General features: G+C 38.3%; 1 protein-coding gene across 1 annotated transcript in view; it reads left to right on the top strand.

Moving 5' to 3' along the window:
- The window catches only part of LOC128690803 (CD109 antigen-like), a 223,204-nt gene extending 206,493 nt beyond the window's left edge, over positions 1–16,711 (top strand). The window contains exons 28-30 of the mRNA XM_070088158.1: positions 12,498–12,603; positions 13,070–13,146; positions 16,467–16,711. Of these exons, the coding sequence (XP_069944259.1) occupies positions 12,498–12,603; positions 13,070–13,146; positions 16,467–16,577 (294 nt within the window). The 3' untranslated portion in view covers positions 16,578–16,711. The remainder of the gene's footprint in view (positions 1–12,497; positions 12,604–13,069; positions 13,147–16,466) is intronic.
- The last annotated feature ends 1,648 nt before the right edge of the window (positions 16,712–18,359 follow it).

Raw genomic sequence — 18,359 nt, 5'->3', positions numbered from 1 at the left:
ACACAGTTTGCGTGTGTTGTCCTAATATTAGTCGAATGTTTATATATGCAAAAATTTAAATGCACATTTTCCATTCATGTATGTTAAATATGTGTGCACTCACGTGCACACATATTTGTGAATATATGTTGGATATTTATGTATGCAGAGTATGTGTTACTGTGTTTGAATGTATGTATATGTATGTATGCAGCATGTAAATATACATATATGGATGCATACTTGTGCATGTGTATTCATGTGCAAACTTGAACATATGTGTGCTCTTCACTACTACGTATTTCATGACCACAATCACCATCCTCGCCACCATCACCACACTCACCATCACAACACCATCCTCGCCACCATCACCACACTCACCATCACACCATCCTCGCCACCATCACCACACTCACCATCACACCACCATCCTCGCCACCATCACCACACTCACCATCACACCACCATCCTCGCCATCACCACACTCACCATCACAACACCATCCTCGCCACCATCACCACACTCACCATCACACCACCATCCTCGCCGCCATCACTACTTGTATCACCATCATGTGTCGTGTATATATGTGAATCTATAACCAATAACAATATAGGTCAATCATCGATACCTGAATTTGTGAAGACGATCAAAAGAGGATCTTTAAATTATGGAGTGAGCCCCAACACAGGTCAATTGTTGTTCGATCCTTCTCATAGTATTGACCTTCGTCTGAATGAAGCCAACTTGATAAGGCACTCTTAATTTATGAACGAAAACCTTAAAGGACATGAGGAGACAGGAGCTAAAAAAACGGATGGCTTTTGCATCACACTTTGTTGTGTTTATTCAACTCGATAAATATAAAAATACTATAAAAACACGATTTTTCATTTTTTTTTTAATTTCTCTTTGCAGTTTTATTAATTGTAAAATTCGCTAAAATCCTGTAAGAGAATTGATGTTAAATTCCATTTTAATAAAAATTACGAACCAAATCCAGGGTTTTAAAAAATAATTGCATCGACAAATTAGTCCCCACACAACCTAAACTGGATTAGTACTTACCCGGTTGAAAGATATATCCGTTATTAAATCTTGAAGCCATCCAGAAGATGTCGGCGCATATACTTTGATCATAATGATTAAACGCGAGTCAAAATTGCTCAGTTTTTCTTTTAAAATAATCAGATCTGTAATTATCCTCTTGATTTTCATTTTCCGCCATCGTCAAATTAAGAGTCACCATATTTGAATGTCTGAGGTTTTGCTGTTGAGGACTTCGGATGCTACTGACTTCCAGAATGCTGGGAATTCCCTCAGAATGCTGGGAATTCCCTCAAGTTGGGTCATAGAAGGCCTACACATGTTATTTGTTCCTAAAATCTGGTTCTCGTTATCGAAGTACTTCGAGTCGCGTGAATTCTCGAAGTATGAGTGAAAGAAAATTGAAGTGGGAGGAGAAACAAGAAATTCAAGCAGTCTCTTAACAGTCCCTCTTCAGGAATACCTAATAATGAAAATATTAATGCTAGATGTATTTCGGTCACTGCGTGAACTACAGTCCCCTTTGATCTTGAAGCCCCTCACAAATTGTATTATCAAGTTACGAGAATGAGAGGGTTGAAACTAATAAAATTCGACACTCAGAAATTTATACTCTTCGCCCCCAAAACAAAAAGCAGTTGGAACCCACTTAAGCCACAATCAGCCTAAACTGTTCTCAAAGATTCATCTGCTTTTAAGAATGTAATACAATAAGTTAATGGGTAAATAATCGAGCTTTATGTAAGCTTAGTGTAAGTAACACAAATTTTAAACAGTGGTCTTAATGACATAATTGTTATAGCCACATTAAAGACCATTAATTTGATTTAACCTATGAAAACTAAATTTAGCTCAACATGTATTTTTGATCACAAGAGACGTTTTCAGTTATTTCAAAGAACACTGATTAGTAGAATGTTACATTACAACTTGCACAATCTACCATCAAGAGATTGTTTCCAGTGCGGGAAAACACATCCGATTAAAGCCGATCAGATGTATTTTACACTTATGGCTCAAAATCTAGCAAAATTTGCCTTATTTATTTCACACGAGGCATCAAGCACTGAGGATTGACGTTCTCAGTTAGGTTAGTATAGGTAAGATTTGTCAGGAAACAGTACAGCTGTTCCTTGAGGCGGGTCTTAGTCATATGATGACCCGCCAATGGAGCTTTTGGTCATCTGACCGAGACCTTCCACTGGCTTACAGGTCCACTACTTTAAAAATTATGGTTATAATTATAACCATTGCATTATTCGGTTCTCAATTGTTACATTTTAATCAGAGGAAAGTGCTAGAACCTTAGGGGTCATACAGGACATGTGAAATAGGAGACATTTAAATTTGATCTATAGAAGGATAATTCCAGCTCCTTGGATCAAAGGTCCCTCACTTACATAAAGGTAAAATTACATTAACATATATTAATACTGTACAGTTTCGAGACTAAAATTTCAAAATATACTCAGCATACTCCGCTAAGCATACCATCTATTTTCTAAGTAGGATACACGAGTGTTGAAATTTCGAAGCCGACCTGTCATACACAAAATAAAAAAAAAATGCCAGTGTCCCATGTAGCTTTTGGCAACAACGCATGTAAATTGTCCCATGGATTTTTTCCCACTATACATTACACAAGCGTTTAGAATTTGTAGCCGATCGAATAAGGCATTCTCGAGTAATAATCGAAAATTTGTGAGAAAGCGAAGGAATGTGTTGCGGAGAATGTTGAAGAAAATGGGAAAGACTCTCACATTCAATTTAAAAAACACGAAAAATTGCGGAGTTTACTTTTTCAGTTTTCTCATTTACAATTATTTGAAATTATCTACTATACTGTAACAAATATTTGATAAAATTAGCCCCCACCCCCTCAAAAAAATGGCAAACTAACACTCACACAGCCTTTCATTGCATGACAGATCAACTGGCGTAACATCTACGAATAATGACATCAATATATTGCATGTGTGTCTAGTTCATCTTGTCAGTAGTGTACACCAGTGATATACTAGTAGGCTGCTAGAGTTGAGATGTCAGGTGCACAGGACATTATTATAATCATGGGGAGCGCTAAACCCATAGGATTATATAGCACATGTGGAGGGGGGATGGAAGGCATTCAGGCTCAATTCAAGGAACTGGAGCACAGATCCAATTCCCTAGATCAAGAACCCCTCACCAGCATCAAGGAACCTCCCATGAGAGGTGGGTGGGGGTGCGCAGGACAAGCAATAAAGACAGTCTACTGTGCCACACCAAACATGTACATCCCAGAACTTAACGCTGCTTTTAAGATTAATCAAACTTTTAGCCTCTCTGTGTCTGTAGTTAAATGAATATTTCCCATATAGTTAAATTAATCAGCGGAAACCTCAGAGTAACTTTGTTGGTTAATTTTCCTTAATTATTTGACAGACTGAGGAAGAAACAGTTATTAAGGGTCAACGTTCTCATTCATAGTTCTGAAATTAAGAACTTCGTTAATTATAACATATTCCTTAATCTTCCTCTGATTTGTCTTGTTGCATCCCATCGAAACTTTAGCATCGTTAAAATTAACTCAATGTTCGTCACTACTTAATCGTCCGAGTCGGAGCGAAACATCGTAAGTTTCATTATCCTAAATGATGGTTGAAGATTGAGACACTTGTGCAACATATGGGAATCTTTATTGAGGAAACGTTTCGCCACACAGTGGCTTCATCAGTCCAATACAGAGTAGAAAAGTGTAAGGAGAGGAGGAGTTTGAGGTAATCAGTCCCTCAGCCTGGCGTCGATGTATTCAGTCCATCAATCCTGTAGATTGATGGACTGAGGCTGAGGGACTGATTACCTCAAACTCCTCCTCTCCTTACACTTTTCTACTTTGTATTGGACTGATGAAGCCACTGTGTGGCGAAACGTTTCCTCAATAAAGATTCCCATATGTTGCATAAGTGTCTCAATCTTCAACTTATCGGGTTTTTAAACCATTTATCACATAAATGATAGTTATTCGATGATATTCGAACTTATGAAATTATTTGCAAATTTAAGTTTTTCCAAGTGAGGAAGAACATTCAAATTTTTCATTGTCAAGTTATTTATTTATCGCAAATTCGAAATAAAAAATTTATAGGTCGAAATTTGAGCAACATGTCCATTATTAAACTGAATTAACCGATACATTTCCATTATCAAGTATAACTTTTATTTTAAACTTTTTTATAAAAAACTTGAAAAAATATAAAAAAAACATACACTATTGTAATTCCTGAAATAAAAAATAAAAAATATACAAACATAAATCAATAAATAAAATTATCTAGAGGATTTTGGATCACGGCGCGATCCGAGGAAGGTATCCCCGTATTTTATATTCCTAGTTCCTTGTGCCTCAATGCACGTGATTGGAATAGTGCAGAGTGCGGCAGAAGTTGATAATGCAGTTAAATATTAGTGTTGAAGATATGTAGGGACTCAAAAGCGACATTCATGTGATCATATGGAAGCTAATATCCATATTTCATTAAAATTAACTAAAACATATACAGTCCAAATCTAATTCAGACCTTTCAAAGATAACAATATCCTAAAATACACAAGCGCATTAAGCTCGAAGTCGCTCAGAAGTTGCATTATCACCTATGAACATGGAAAACTTTTATCCACATTATAGAACATTAAAGTGATTTAATTTGTGATAGCAAAGAAATGTCAAACACTGAATTATTACTGATCGGAAGTAACATTCATTAATTATTTCACTAAAGATAGTTGATGCGACTTTTACAGACGTTGCTGACATATTGAAAGTCTCTGGTTATGCAAAACATTTCGGGTGACTTAGGCTAATCTTGTCTCCCAGGATGCGGCCCACAAGTCTTCTAGGACCCAGGTACCTATACTTACTGCTGGGTAAAAAGGAGCATCAGGTGTAAGAAAACATGTCCAACGTTTCACTCTTGCTGGGCATTGATCCCGGACCTTTAGTGTATGAACTGAGAACGCTATCAACCAAGCCACTAGTAGCATCATGGGGAAAATAACGTGGGTTTCGAGGTTAAAAATGGCAAAATGGCCGTTCAAAGGAGCCTTTCTCCAGCAATCACACACACAAAAAAAATGCATTGTAACAAATGAAGATTCGTGATAAAGCAAACGAAAATCTTCTTAAAATACGAAAGTCTCATATTTTTAACGTTAAAGTTGCTAAAAATCAGTTTTTTTTTTCAGTTTTCTTTTCACATTTACATTCTATTTAAAATCATCAACAATCCTGTAAAAAAAATCTTATTTTGATATTTCTTGAAAAGCTAATTTGATAAAATGTAAAAAAAAAAAAAATTGGAAACTGGCACCAACAATTAATAAAAAAAATAGTTCTTATTAAAATACAGTAACATTTAGAGTTTGAAGCCGATCAAAAGAGGTGTTCACTAGTTATTAATTAGGAAACAATTTTCTTAATAAAATTAGCAAATGCAAATTTACACAGCTTGAGTGACAAGCCGTGTTATAATAAAGGCCATCAATGTGTTCAGAATACCACATCAATCACGAACAAGTGAGAGCGATCACACGAGTCAGTTTTCAAGTTATGACGGATTCCAATTATTCCATTTTTTTGTTATTTTACAGCATTAACAAATTTGCCTGCACACTTTAAGATGCAACAACCATTAAATAATGCAGCCCTTTTTGAACATGCTAATTGTTCATAGAATTTGACTCTTGTTACCGTACACAAGTGTTAAGAATTTGAAGGTAATTGGATGAGGCGTTTTTCAGTTATGCGCAAAATAAAATCTCAAAAGAGGTGGGATGAAAAAAAGTAAATTCAGGCAACCTTTTAAAGGTACACTTTCAGGGATGCCTAAAAAATCTCAGACCTACTCATTTACTGAAGCTAATTTGTGGTTACGAGGAGAGAAGATGTTCCTGAATAGAAGGTTGAACTTAGATGTTTACTGGCTACTTTTGCTCAGTATGGAAGATCTATCATATTGCGTGCGCGTGCACCCACACGCGTGCGTGCGTGTGTGTGTGCGTGTGTGCGTGTGTGTGTGTGTACTCACCTATTTGTACTCACCTATTTGTGGTTGCAGGGGTCGAGTCCTAGCTCCTGGCCCCGCCTCTTCACCGGTTGCTACTAGGCCCTCTCTCTCCCCGCTCCATGAGCTTTATCAAACCTCGTCTTAAAACTGTGTATGGTTCCTGCCTCCACTACGTCATTTTCTAGGCTATTCCACTGCCTTAACTCTATGACTGAAGAAATACTTCCTACTATCTCTCTGACTCATTTGTGTCTTCAACTTCCAATTGTGGCCTCTTGTTTCTGTGTCCCCTCCCTGGAACATCCTGTCTTTGTCCACCTTGTCTATTCCACGCAGTATTTTATATGTCGTTATCATGTCTCCCCTGACCCTCCTGTCCTCCAGTGTCGTCAGGCACTGTGTGTGTGTGTGTGTGTGTGTGTGTGTGTGTGTGTGTGTGTGTGTGTGTGTGTGTGTGTGTGTGTGTGTGTGTGTGTGTCAAGTCTTGAGTCTAGGATCTGGCCCCGTTTCTTTAATTAACCGCTAATGAGTTGACACTCTCCTGGCTTCAAGAGCCTTTTCGCACCTTTTCTAAAACCTGTATATGGATCGTGTCTCTACCACCCTAGTCTCCAGATCGATCCACTTCCTGACTAAGAGTGAATACTTCTTAACATCCCTCTGACTTACCTGTGTTGTCAACTTGTAGTTGTGTGCTTGTGTTCCTGTATCACTCCTAGTTCTTCTTTCCTGTACCCAGTCAGCTGTATGTAGTTGAAGGGGCCGAGTCTCATCTGGACCTACCCCTTCGCTGGTCGCTCTTAGATACACTCTTTCCTAGCTTCGAGAGACTTAGCGTACCTCATCTAAAAGATATGTATTAATCCTGCATCTACCATTTCACTCTCCTGGTCATTCGACTTCCTGACTAATATATAACTGAATAAATACTTTGTAATGTCCCTGTGATTCATCTGAGTTTTCAACTTAAAGCCTTTCCCTCTTGTTATGGTTTCCCATTTTTTCAAATAAAATGTCCTTTTTCATCCTATCACTTATTTCAATACTTTGTTCATTGTTATCATATTATGGCTAGATATTCTATCCTGGAGTCATCAGCCTGAGTTCCCTTAACCTCTCCTCATAGGACATACCCCTTAGTTCCGGAACTAGCCTCGTTGCATACCTCTGCACTTTCTCCAGTTTTTTGAAATGCTCGACCAGATGTGTGTGTTCCACACTTTTACTGCATACTCCAATTTGGGCCTCACATACACTGTATACAGTTACGTGAATGACTGCTTTCTGAAATGTCTAAAAGCAAGTTTTATATTTCCCAGACACACATTTGCTGCAGCAGTTATTTGGTTAATGTGCGCCTCATGTTATATGCTTTGCTCACCCTAGATCATTCTCTTTGAGTGAGGTTTTTAACCTTTGCCCCTTTCCGAGCCTATGCTCCTTTATCTGTCTTCTTTGCCATTCTTCAACCTTCATAACTTTGCACTTGCTGGGGTTAAATTGCCACTTGTCAGACCAGACCTGCAACCTGTCCAGACCAATTTGTAGCCTTTCCTGGTTCAGGTCTTCCTGCATTCTCTTCATTATTTTCACATAATCTGCGAAGTGTTACCTGTGATTCTATCCTTTCCGTCACATATGCAAGAAATAGCACCGGTGCTAAAATAGGAACTTTTGGGGGAGAATCTCCAGAGAGAAGTGCACTCACAGCTTTGAGAGGAACACTCCCATTATCGCTAAAGAAGTACTGAACCTGTTTTTATACCTTTTATGCAATGGGATTGCCCCAGCTGGAATGCTTGTAGGTCAGCATCACAGCTGGTTTTGGTACCGCAGTAATGAGTCCCATAATGATTAATGGCCCTGCTGCAGCTGGGGTTTTGTTCTACCCAGGTCGTCAGGAAGAATTTGGTTTAATGGCTCATCTGATGTTAGGGAGGAGGATAACTGACTGGGTAATTTGAGAGGCTGTTCACATTCCCTGTCTACCAAGTCTGACTAAGGTGATGCATGCATCCACTGTATGCCTTCAAGGGATAGGCTCAGGACGCCTTCTATCAGGGATTTTATGAGGGTGTCTTATTCCTTGAGTTTGGGATTGTTGCCAGCTGGGGCGCCTAGCAGGCAGTAGGTGAGGTTTGGCAAGGATATTCATCATGTGACTAGGAATAAGGCATGTGCATAAATGTCTAAAATTCTGCATTCCTGAAGTTGGACATTTTTTTTCCCTGGAATGAGATTGATGGCATTGAACCGACACAAGTGCCAAGGAAAGTACTGTTGGCTACAAGAATGGCTTATGCTCCTGGAAAAGAATCATCGGTTAGATCAATGATCTGTTTAATGGAGGAGGTTATTTCACACTTTTATTTTCATTATTAATTTTCTGTGTTACGGTAATTCCTTAATTATAATTTCTTCATAACATTTTGTATGAAGTGAGAAATATAAGTTGCAGAGACAAGACTGCTTGTCGCTCTGTTAAGCTTTTTCAGATCTTGGCTTGAGAAAATTCTCAATGCAAAGCAAAGTTGTCCCAATATAAGTTCCTTTAGTGACTGGCACATTTGTCTTCATATATGCCATCAATACTTTTCAACCATAATAGATATTTATAAGCTGTATTTTTTAATAAGTAGTAGGTTGGTAGACAGCAACCACCCAGGGAGGTACTACCGTCCTGCCAAGTGAGTGTAAAACGAAGCCTGTGATTGTTTTACATGATGGTAGGATTGCTGATGTCTTTTGTCTGTCTCATAAATATGCAAGATTACAGGCATGTCTTGCTACTTCTACTTACACTTAGGTCACACTACACATACATGTACACATTTATTTATACACACTCATCTGAGTTTTTCTTTGATTTTATCTTAATAGTTCTTGGTCTTATTAATTTTCCTTTTATATCCATGGGGAAGTGGAATAAGAATCTTTCCTCCGTAAGCCATGCGTGTTGTAAAAGTCAACTAAAATGCCGGGAACAATGGGCTAGTAACCCCTTTTCCTGTAAAGATTACTAAAAAGAATAAGAAGAAGAAAATTGTCAAAGTGGGAAGTCTGAATGTGCGTGGATGTTGTGCAGATGATAAGAAAGAGATGATTGTGGATGTTATGAATGAGAAGAAGCTGGATGTCCTGGCTTTAAGTGAAACAAAGCTGAAGGGGGTGGGAGAGTTTCAGTGGAGAGGAATAAATGGGATTAGGTCAGGGGTTTCAAATAGAGTTAGAGCTAAAGAAGGAGTAGCAATAATGTTGAAGGATAAGCTATGGCAGGAAAAGAGGGACTATAAATGTATTAATTCAAGGATTATGTGGAGTAAAATAAAGATTGGATGTGAAAAGTGGGTTATAATAAGCGTGTATGCACCTGGAGAAGAGAGAAGTGTAGAGGAGAGAGAGAGATTTTGGGAAATGTTGAGTGAATGCGTGGGGAGTTTTGAATCAAGTGTGAGAGTAATGGTGGTTGGGGATTTTAATGCTAAAGTGGGTAAAAATGTTATGGAGGGAGTAGTAGGTAAATTTGGGGTGCCAGGGGTAAATGTAAATGGGGAGCCTTTAATTGAGCTATGTGTAGAAAGAAATTTGGTAATAAGTAATACATATTTTATGAAAAAGAGGATAAATAAATATACAAGGTATGATGTAGCACGTAATGAAAGTAGTTTATTAGATTATGTATTGGTGGATAAAAGGTTGATGGGTAGGCTCCAGGATGTACATGTTTATAGAGGGGCAACTGATATATCGGATCATTATTTAGTTGTAGCTACAGTTAGAGTAAGAGGTAGATGGGAAAAGAGGAAGGTGGCAACAACAAGTAAGAGGGAGGTGAAAGTGTATAAACTAAGGGAGGAGGAAGTTCGGGCGAGATACAAGCGACTATTGGCAGAAAGGTGGGCTAGTGCAAAGATGAGTAGTGGGGGGGTTGAAGAGGGTTGGAATAGTTTTAAAAATGCAGTATTAGAATGTGGGGCAGAAGTTTGTGGTTATAGGAGGGTGGGGGCAGGAGGAAAGAGGAGTGATTGGTGGAATGATGAAGTAAAGGGTGTGATAAAAGAGAAAAAGGTAGCTTATGAGAGGTTTTTACAAAGCAGAAGTGTTATAAGAAGAGCAGAGTATATGGAGAGTAAAAGAAAGGTAAAGAGAGTGGTGAGAGAGTGCAAAAGGAGAGCAGATGATAGAGTGGGAGAGGCACTGTCAAGAAATTTTAATGAAAATAAGAAAAAATTTTGGAGTGAGTTAAACAAGTTAAGAAAGCCTAGGGAAAATATGGATTTGTCAGTTAAAAACAGAGTAGGGGAGTTAGTAGATGGGGAGATGGAGGTATTGGGTAGATGGCGAGAATATTTTGAGGAACTTTTAAATGTTAAGGAAGAAACAGAGGCAGTAATTTCATGCACTGGTCAGGGAGGTATACCATCTTTTAGGAGTGAAGAAGAGCAGAATGTAAGTGTGGGGGAGGTACGTGAGGCATTACGTAAAATGAAAGGGGGTAAAGCAGCTGGAACTGATGGGATCATGACAGAAATGTTAAAAGCAGGGGGGGATATAGTGTTGGAGTGGTTGGTACTTTTGTTTAATAAATGTATGAAAGAGGGGAAGGTACCTAGGGATTGGCAGAGAGCATGTATAGTCCCTTTATATAAAGGGAAAGGGGACAAAAGAGACTGTAAAAATTATAGAGGAATAAGCTTACTGAGTATACCAGGAAAAGTGTACGGTAGGGTTATAATTGAAAGAATTAGAGGTAAGACAGAATGTAGGATTGCGGATGAGCAAGGAGGTTTTAGAGTGGGTAGGGGATGTGTAGATCAGGTGTTTACATTGAAGCATATATGTGAACAGTATTTAGATAAAGATAGGGAAGTTTTTATTGCATTTATGGATTTAGAAAAGGCATATGATAGAGTGGATAGAGGAGCAATGTGGCAGATGTTGCAAGTATATGGAATAGGTGGTAAGTTATTAAATGCTGTAAAGAGTTTTTATGAGGATAGTGAGGCTCAGGTTAGGGTGTGTAGAAGAGAGGGAGACTACTTCCCGGTAAAAGTAGGTCTTAGACAGGGATGTGTAATGTCACCATGGTTGTTTAATATATTTATAGATGGGGTTGTAAAGGAAGTAAATGCTAGGGTGTTTGGGAGAGGGGTGGGATTAAATTATGGGGAATCAAATTCAAAATGGGAATTGACACAGTTACTTTTTGCTGATGATACTGTGCTTATGGGAGATTCTAAAGAAAAATTGCAAAGGTTAGTGGATGAGTTTGGGAATGTGTGTAAAGGTAGAAAGTTGAAAGTGAACATAGAAAAGAGTAAGGTGATGAGGGTGTCAAATGATTTAGATAAAGAAAAATTGGATATCAAATTGGGGAGGAGGAGTATGGAAGAAGTGAATGTTTTCAGATACTTGGGAGTTGACGTGTCGGCGGATGGATTTATGAAGGATGAGGTTAATCATAGAATTGATGAGGGAAAAAAGGTGAGTGGTGCGTTGAGGTATATGTGGAGTCAAAAAAACGTTATCTATGGAGGCAAAGAAGGGAATGTATGAAAGTATAGTAGTACCAACACTCTTATATGGGTGTGAAGCTTGGGTGGTAAATGCAGCAGCGAGGAGACGGTTGGAGGCAGCGGAGATGTCCTGTTTAAGGGCAATGTGTGGTGTAAATATTATGCAGAAAATTCGGAGTGTGGAAATTAGGAGAAGGTGTGGAGTTAATAAAAGTATTAGTCAGAGGGCAGAAGAGGGGTTGTTGAGGTGGTTTGGTCATTTAGAGAGAATGGATCACAGTAGAATGACATGGAAAGCATATAAATCTATAGGGGAAGGAAGGCGGGGTAGGGGTCGTCCTCGAAAGGGTTGGAGAGAGGGGGTAAAGGAGGTTTTGTGGGTAAGGGGCTTGGACTTCCAGCAAGCGTGCGTGAGCGTGTTAGATAGGAGTGAATGGAGACGAATGGTACTTGGGACCTGACGATCTGTTGGAGTGTGAGCAGGGTAATATTTAGTGAAGGGATTCAGGGAAACCGGTTATTTTCATATAGTCGGACTTGAGCCCTGGAAATGGGAAGTACAATGCCTGCACTTTAAAGGAGGGGTTTGGGATATTGGCAGTTTGGAGGGATATGTTGTGTATCTTTATATGTTTATGCTTCTAGACTGTTGTATTCTGAGCACCTCTGCAAAAACAGTGATAATGTGCGAGTGTGGTGAAAGTGTTGAATGATGATGAAAGTATTTTCTTTTTGGGGATTTTCTTTCTTTTTTGGGTCACCCTGCCTCGGTGGGAGACGGCCGACTTGTTGAAAAAAAAAAAAAAAAAAAAAAAATTTTTTAATAATTCCAACGAATTATTGCATTTTATTTATCTGTATTGATGACACTATTAATTCTCACTGATCTTGTTGGTTTGGTTCCCAGCTGGACACCAATGAGACATGTCTAACGTACGAGATCGAGCGGTGGCACCCGGTGGCTAACCATTCCCGTTACAACATGGCCAGAGTTTACGACCTCTACCAGCCAGGTGAGTACCCTGGCTATGCTGGTTTCTTCTTTCTAGGTTGTCTTCTAACAATCAGGGGGGCTCCCTGCGTGCCATGTTAGTGCTACAGATGCATAAATGCTTCCTGCTAGGAAGATCATGCTCTACCAGCTAGGTGAGCCTCCTGGGTGTGTTGCTAGTATTTTATGTAGGCAGGTGCTTATTCTAGCTAGGTGATCCTCTATTAGCCTGGTGGGCAGGTGCTTATTCTAGCTAGGTGATCATCCTCTACTAGCCTGGTGAGCCCTCTGGGTGTTCTATTTATTTATTTGAACATGATACAGAGAAGTACAAGGAATACAGTTTTTAAAGTGCAGCATGCCAAAGCCCCTTGTATGCAGTGGACAGTTGTTTCTGGTAGCTGGGTGATCCTTTATAAGTCAAGTGAGGTCCCAGGTGCTGTGTTGATGTTACGTGTTATATTAACGTATTGTTTTTGTTCGTGCAGAGCGCTTCAACATGACCCTCATGGAGGTGTACCCGCTCTACGATCTCGACCTGTGCGAAGTGTGTGGCTCTTACCAGGTCGGTGTTTTATTTTATTATGACTCTTGAATATTGTGTTTTGTTACTGTATATGAATTACTGTATATCATTCTTGTTGCAAATGTGTACTGTTGTACATACATGCTGAAGTACGTACTGTACTTGCTGTTGCCTATATTTGCCGTAGTGCATACTTGCTGTTGTATTTGCTTCCTGTTGTACATATTAGCAATTGTATATACTTGTTTTTGTATATACCAAGTGTTGTATGCACTGGGGACAATCAACTCTTTTTACTAAATTTTCCATTGTACTTAAACACATTATTAGCACACACATTACCTACATTTAACACGGAACACTTAAGCTACAGGAAGATAATATTATGGGAAGAGATACGCTTGAAGAATACTTGGGTTATTTACACACACTAAATCACAGAACCATAATCAGACCAACATCAGATAGGATTGTGGTACTGAGTGAGCACATCAGATGAGACCACACAATGAGCAGAATGATTGAATGAGTCAAGTAGCGGTGCCTGTTGGCAAGCCTTTGCTTTAAAACACAAATCTTGTCTCCATCCTCGGTCTGTCATGATAGAGGTACTGTCCCTTGCCTCAGCTAGGACAAGTGAAAACGACCCAACATGACTTATGGCATCATTTACCCAAGGGTGGACGCTTAACTACCCCACCTGTTGCCTTTGACCTGACATGACCTCTACCTCCAGCCACCTTGTAGGTGCGATATTCTAAATAGGATAAAAATAATATCCCACATACGGTATTGCTAAGTTTGAGGTCGGGTAATTAGCAGGTTCTTGTCCTGCCTCTTAAGTCTCAACTATATGAAATAATCTTTTAATGTATATTTTTGAACCTCTGTAGAGAGTTCATTTCTAATGTCATTCATTGTTCAGCTCGTGCTATTTTGTAGAAGAAATTAGTGTGTAATTTCCAACAATGTCTTCTTGTACTTGGTACATCCCTGCTAAAGAGCGTACGTTTATTTACCGCATGTCACTGAGTATTTTGTATGCTGTGATAATATCTCCTCCATATCTTGCTCATCTGGCTACAAGTATACATACGCAGAATTGCAATAAGAGTTGGAATTATTATATTAAAAGACAGTGTGGAATAATACGCTCTATATATGGCTGCAATATAATTCATGAAGCTCTAAGCCCGTATAGGTAAGTCCAAGTTCAGGTGAAGGATCGATCCTCCTCCCACGCATCCGCGACACAGTGAGCTGGTTCCAGCCATGTCGTCCAGTAACATGAATTTGTTCTGCTTTCTAAATAAAACCTGCGAACTTAGCTGGACGAGACTCCCAGTAAGCTAGTGGACGATGACCTTTTTCCGGTAAAGATCTGCTTAGCTTATTCGTTTCATAGCTTTCTTATATGGTAAGGTCGGCGCACCTGAGATGTCAGCATCTGTACCTTCAGGTTAAGCAAGAACTATAGGAAGCAAGGAAGATGATTAGCGACTAAGATGGGAGTAAATGGGGTATCCCAAAGAGCAAGGAAAATCATACCTGCCACGATGGGACCCGCCACAATGACTGGAAGATGATGCCAAGAAAAGGGCTGCAGCTGAAGATAAGGAAGGTCCAGGATTATTATAATGCAACAAATTACAAGGGGAAGAGAAAAACTGAACGAGGCTGTGTAATTATAGTTGTAAAGGAATCAAAGATTAATCCAAAAAGACTTTTACAACCAGACAGAACAAAATCTTGAGAAAAAGTTCGGTCCAATTAAGACTAACTCTGGACAGTTTGCTCACAGCAATATTGAAATATTTTTAATATTTAACAATTATTTCGTTTCTATCTTACACAAGAAAGCACATACTATATCCTAATAATTATCGTGAACCTAAGGTAAAAATTTATGTAATATCATAGTCACTAGTGATGTAGTTATTAAGCAGGTTCACATATTGAAGAAAATTAGGTTTCCTGCTCCAGTTGAACATTTTTCAAGAATTCTTTAAGAGTGAAAGATGGAACTTAGTGAGCAACTAGCTGTTATTTTTAACAGCATTCCAGAGTTACTGCCAGAAATATGGTAGAAGGCTAAAAGATATATATATATATATAATTTAAATCTTTAAATCATGGGATAAGCCTTTGTCATCAGATGACCTCCCAGTAAACCTTTTCTCAACAATAAGCATCAAATAATAGGATCAAATATAGGCGATTTGATAAGCAGCCTTGAAGAGCATAATTTGATTTAGTCTCAACATAGATTTACAAGGAATTGTTCATCCCTGGCAAATTTACTGATATTCTTCAGTAAAGTATTTGAGGCAATGGACCATGATAAAGAATACGATCCTATTTATTTGGATTTAGTAAATCTTTCGATGGAGTACCAAACAAAAAACTGTTTAAAAAGGTAGCTGCTCATGGTACAGGAGGATAGCATCAGTCCTGAAAGGAAGCGTGACTGATCGAAAGAAAGCAGAGTTTGTATAAATGGGGTGAAATCTAATGGGGACCAGTCACTCCTTACGTTCCACAAGGATCGGTTGTACAATAATGACCTTGACATGGGAATAACAAGACTTCAAATGAAGTTTGTGGTCAACTTTACAGAGAACATCAAGGAAAGGAAGTGTGTCGTCGACTTCTAGTGTAAAATGCATTAAGGGCTCGACATGGTTGAGCTTGTGTTGGAGAGCAGGAACGTTGCAGCGTCTGGGAGTTATGTTGAGAATGTCGTAAACATAACTGAGCCAGGTGACTGAAGAGGGAATAATAGAGGGAAAATCGCTCGGCTTCTAGATGTTCTATGTAAAGGTTCGTCAGTACAGCACTAAATGGAGAACCCCTGGGTAGTCAAAGTCTGTGAGTTGGTTTCACCAACTCTCAGTCCAACAAGGTCGATGAAATCGCTGGCTGAAACTTTGTGGTTTCAAATGTTTCTCTCTTGAAAAATGATCTTTTTCAACAGACTTTTGGGTTGCCCATGTATTCCCTACTTAATGCTGTACTGGCGAACCTATACATGGTTGGCTAATGAGAAGTTAACAGGGAAAGCAGGGATAAAGGGGGCAACAGAATTTTTTTTTTTTTTTTTTTTAAATCCGGAATTTGAGCAGTAACCGCTAGTAGCTAATTCTTCACATTTATGTGGTGCAAGTAAAGCTTAGGCTGTAAATGTCTCAAAAAAAAGAGTTCGCTACTTTGGTCAAGACACTATTTGAGTCCAAAATGTCACTCTTTTGAGAAATATTGTAAATATTGTTTTCAGCTCTAGACGTAAAGTTTTATATTGTGTGTAAATGAGTTGAGTGGAGTTGGATGATCAGCAATGAAGTGTTTTTTTCTGCCTTCAGTGTCCGTACTGTCCATTCTACAACAGAGGGCCAATCGTTCCCAGCATGCACCTCACCATCCATTTGGCCCTGGCCCTCACTCTGATCTTAACAAGAACTGTCTACTGCTGATACCTTTAATGTCCGGGTATCGACTGTGCAACCACTAGCAACCTCCAGTCATCCGTCTGTCCGTCCATAAAGCTCGCTCGCTCTCTCTCTCTCTCTCTCTCTCTCTCTCTCTCTCTCTCTAATATTTTACAGTAGACAAGAATGGTAGATATTTTAGTGTTTTAATAAATTACAAATGAGCGAGTGAAAGAATAGAACTTAGAAATTAAAGAACTTTGTCTAAAGCATAAAACATTCTTCTCTATTAATTATTTTGCATGTTTGACAATAAGAGTGCATGAAATTATCCTGTATATATATATATATATATATATTTTTTTTTTTCAACAAGTTGGTCGTCTCCCACCGAGGCAGGGTGACCCAAAAAAGAAAGAAAATCCCCAAAAAGAAAATACTTTCATCATCATTCAACACTTTCACCACACTCACACATTATCACTGCTTTTGCAGAGGTGCTCAGAATACAACAGTTTAGAAGCATATACGTATAAAGATACACAACATATCCCTCCAAACTGCCAATAAAATATATATATATATATATATATATATATATATATATATATATATATATATATTAATGTTTGTGTTCTTTTCTATTCATTTATGTACTCGTAGATATATACATTTTTATTCTTAATATATTTGTGTATTTGTATTTATATTTTGAAAACTTAGCAGGTTATTTCGTTCCTATAAAAGCTTTGTTTGTCAGTTTAGGTTAAGATTGACTTTACTTATTTTTAAATCTTTGTATTTACGGAAGAAAGTATAAAACTAAGAAATTCTTATGTTATAAGAGTCTATCGGTATGTTTTAGTACCTTCAGTAGGATATATACACCAGAACACGTGTCTCTCAGCTTATATATATATATACAGTGAGAGGCATATATCCCTTAGTTTATATACACCTAGAGTTGTGTATCATTGTTTATACACAGAGGTATTTATTTCTCAGTGTATACTGACCGAGATGTTTGTATCTCTCAGTGTAAATTCATTGAGAATTTAGTTTAATCTCTCGTGTGGAACTAAAGTATTCTTGACTGGTAGTGAACAGGTTACACGCAGCCTTGACTCAATGACCCTTGCTTAATAGAATGGGTTTAAACCTAATTTCCCTGACTCTTTAATGCCACTCTCTTTATAAAAAAAGACAGAACAAGGATGCTTAACATTATAAAAGACTTGATAACAAGCACTGAAGTGTTTATTCATAAATAACACTAAATTCTTGCCTGGAACCAAGTGCGAGAGATCTGAAAAATTACTGGTGATATTGAGTGGAAGCTTTAGGTATATGAAATTCTTCCAGAGGGTGCCTTTATGCAAAGAAAGAGCTCTTCGTCCAAGAAATTGGAGTTACCCTTCTCATATATTATAGTCAAACTTGTCTCCCATTTATTAGGTACTCTGTAACCCCTGCGATTTTCACACTTATAAAAATATTAATAAGAACATACTTATAGATTTAGAATGTTATAGTGAACTGCAAGAATATTTTGTGCAGTTTCAGCGCTGTTAAGATGTTAACGGTAATGGAGTCCGTTTTTAGTATTTCTTTTTTCTTTTAGTACTTCTTTGTATGAGGATCTACGATCCTCACTTTCTCGAATTTGAAATCTCCACTACTCAGCTTCGTTTCTCTCATTGTCCTTTCGATTTCAGAAACTTTCCGAACTCTTGTGCTAAACGGGCCTTTTATCCTACCCTAAACTCACTTCTCTTCTGAAATCTCTGCTTTTTTGTTTCCCCCACTTTTCCACTCTTCATAATCTTA

The sequence above is a fragment of the Cherax quadricarinatus genome, chromosome 24 (genome assembly GCF_038502225.1).
Source record: "Cherax quadricarinatus isolate ZL_2023a chromosome 24, ASM3850222v1, whole genome shotgun sequence".
Taxonomy (NCBI): Eukaryota; Metazoa; Arthropoda; class Malacostraca; order Decapoda; family Parastacidae; genus Cherax; species Cherax quadricarinatus.
Note: the sequence above shows the minus strand (reverse complement) of the source record. Positions and strands in the feature narration are given on the sequence as shown.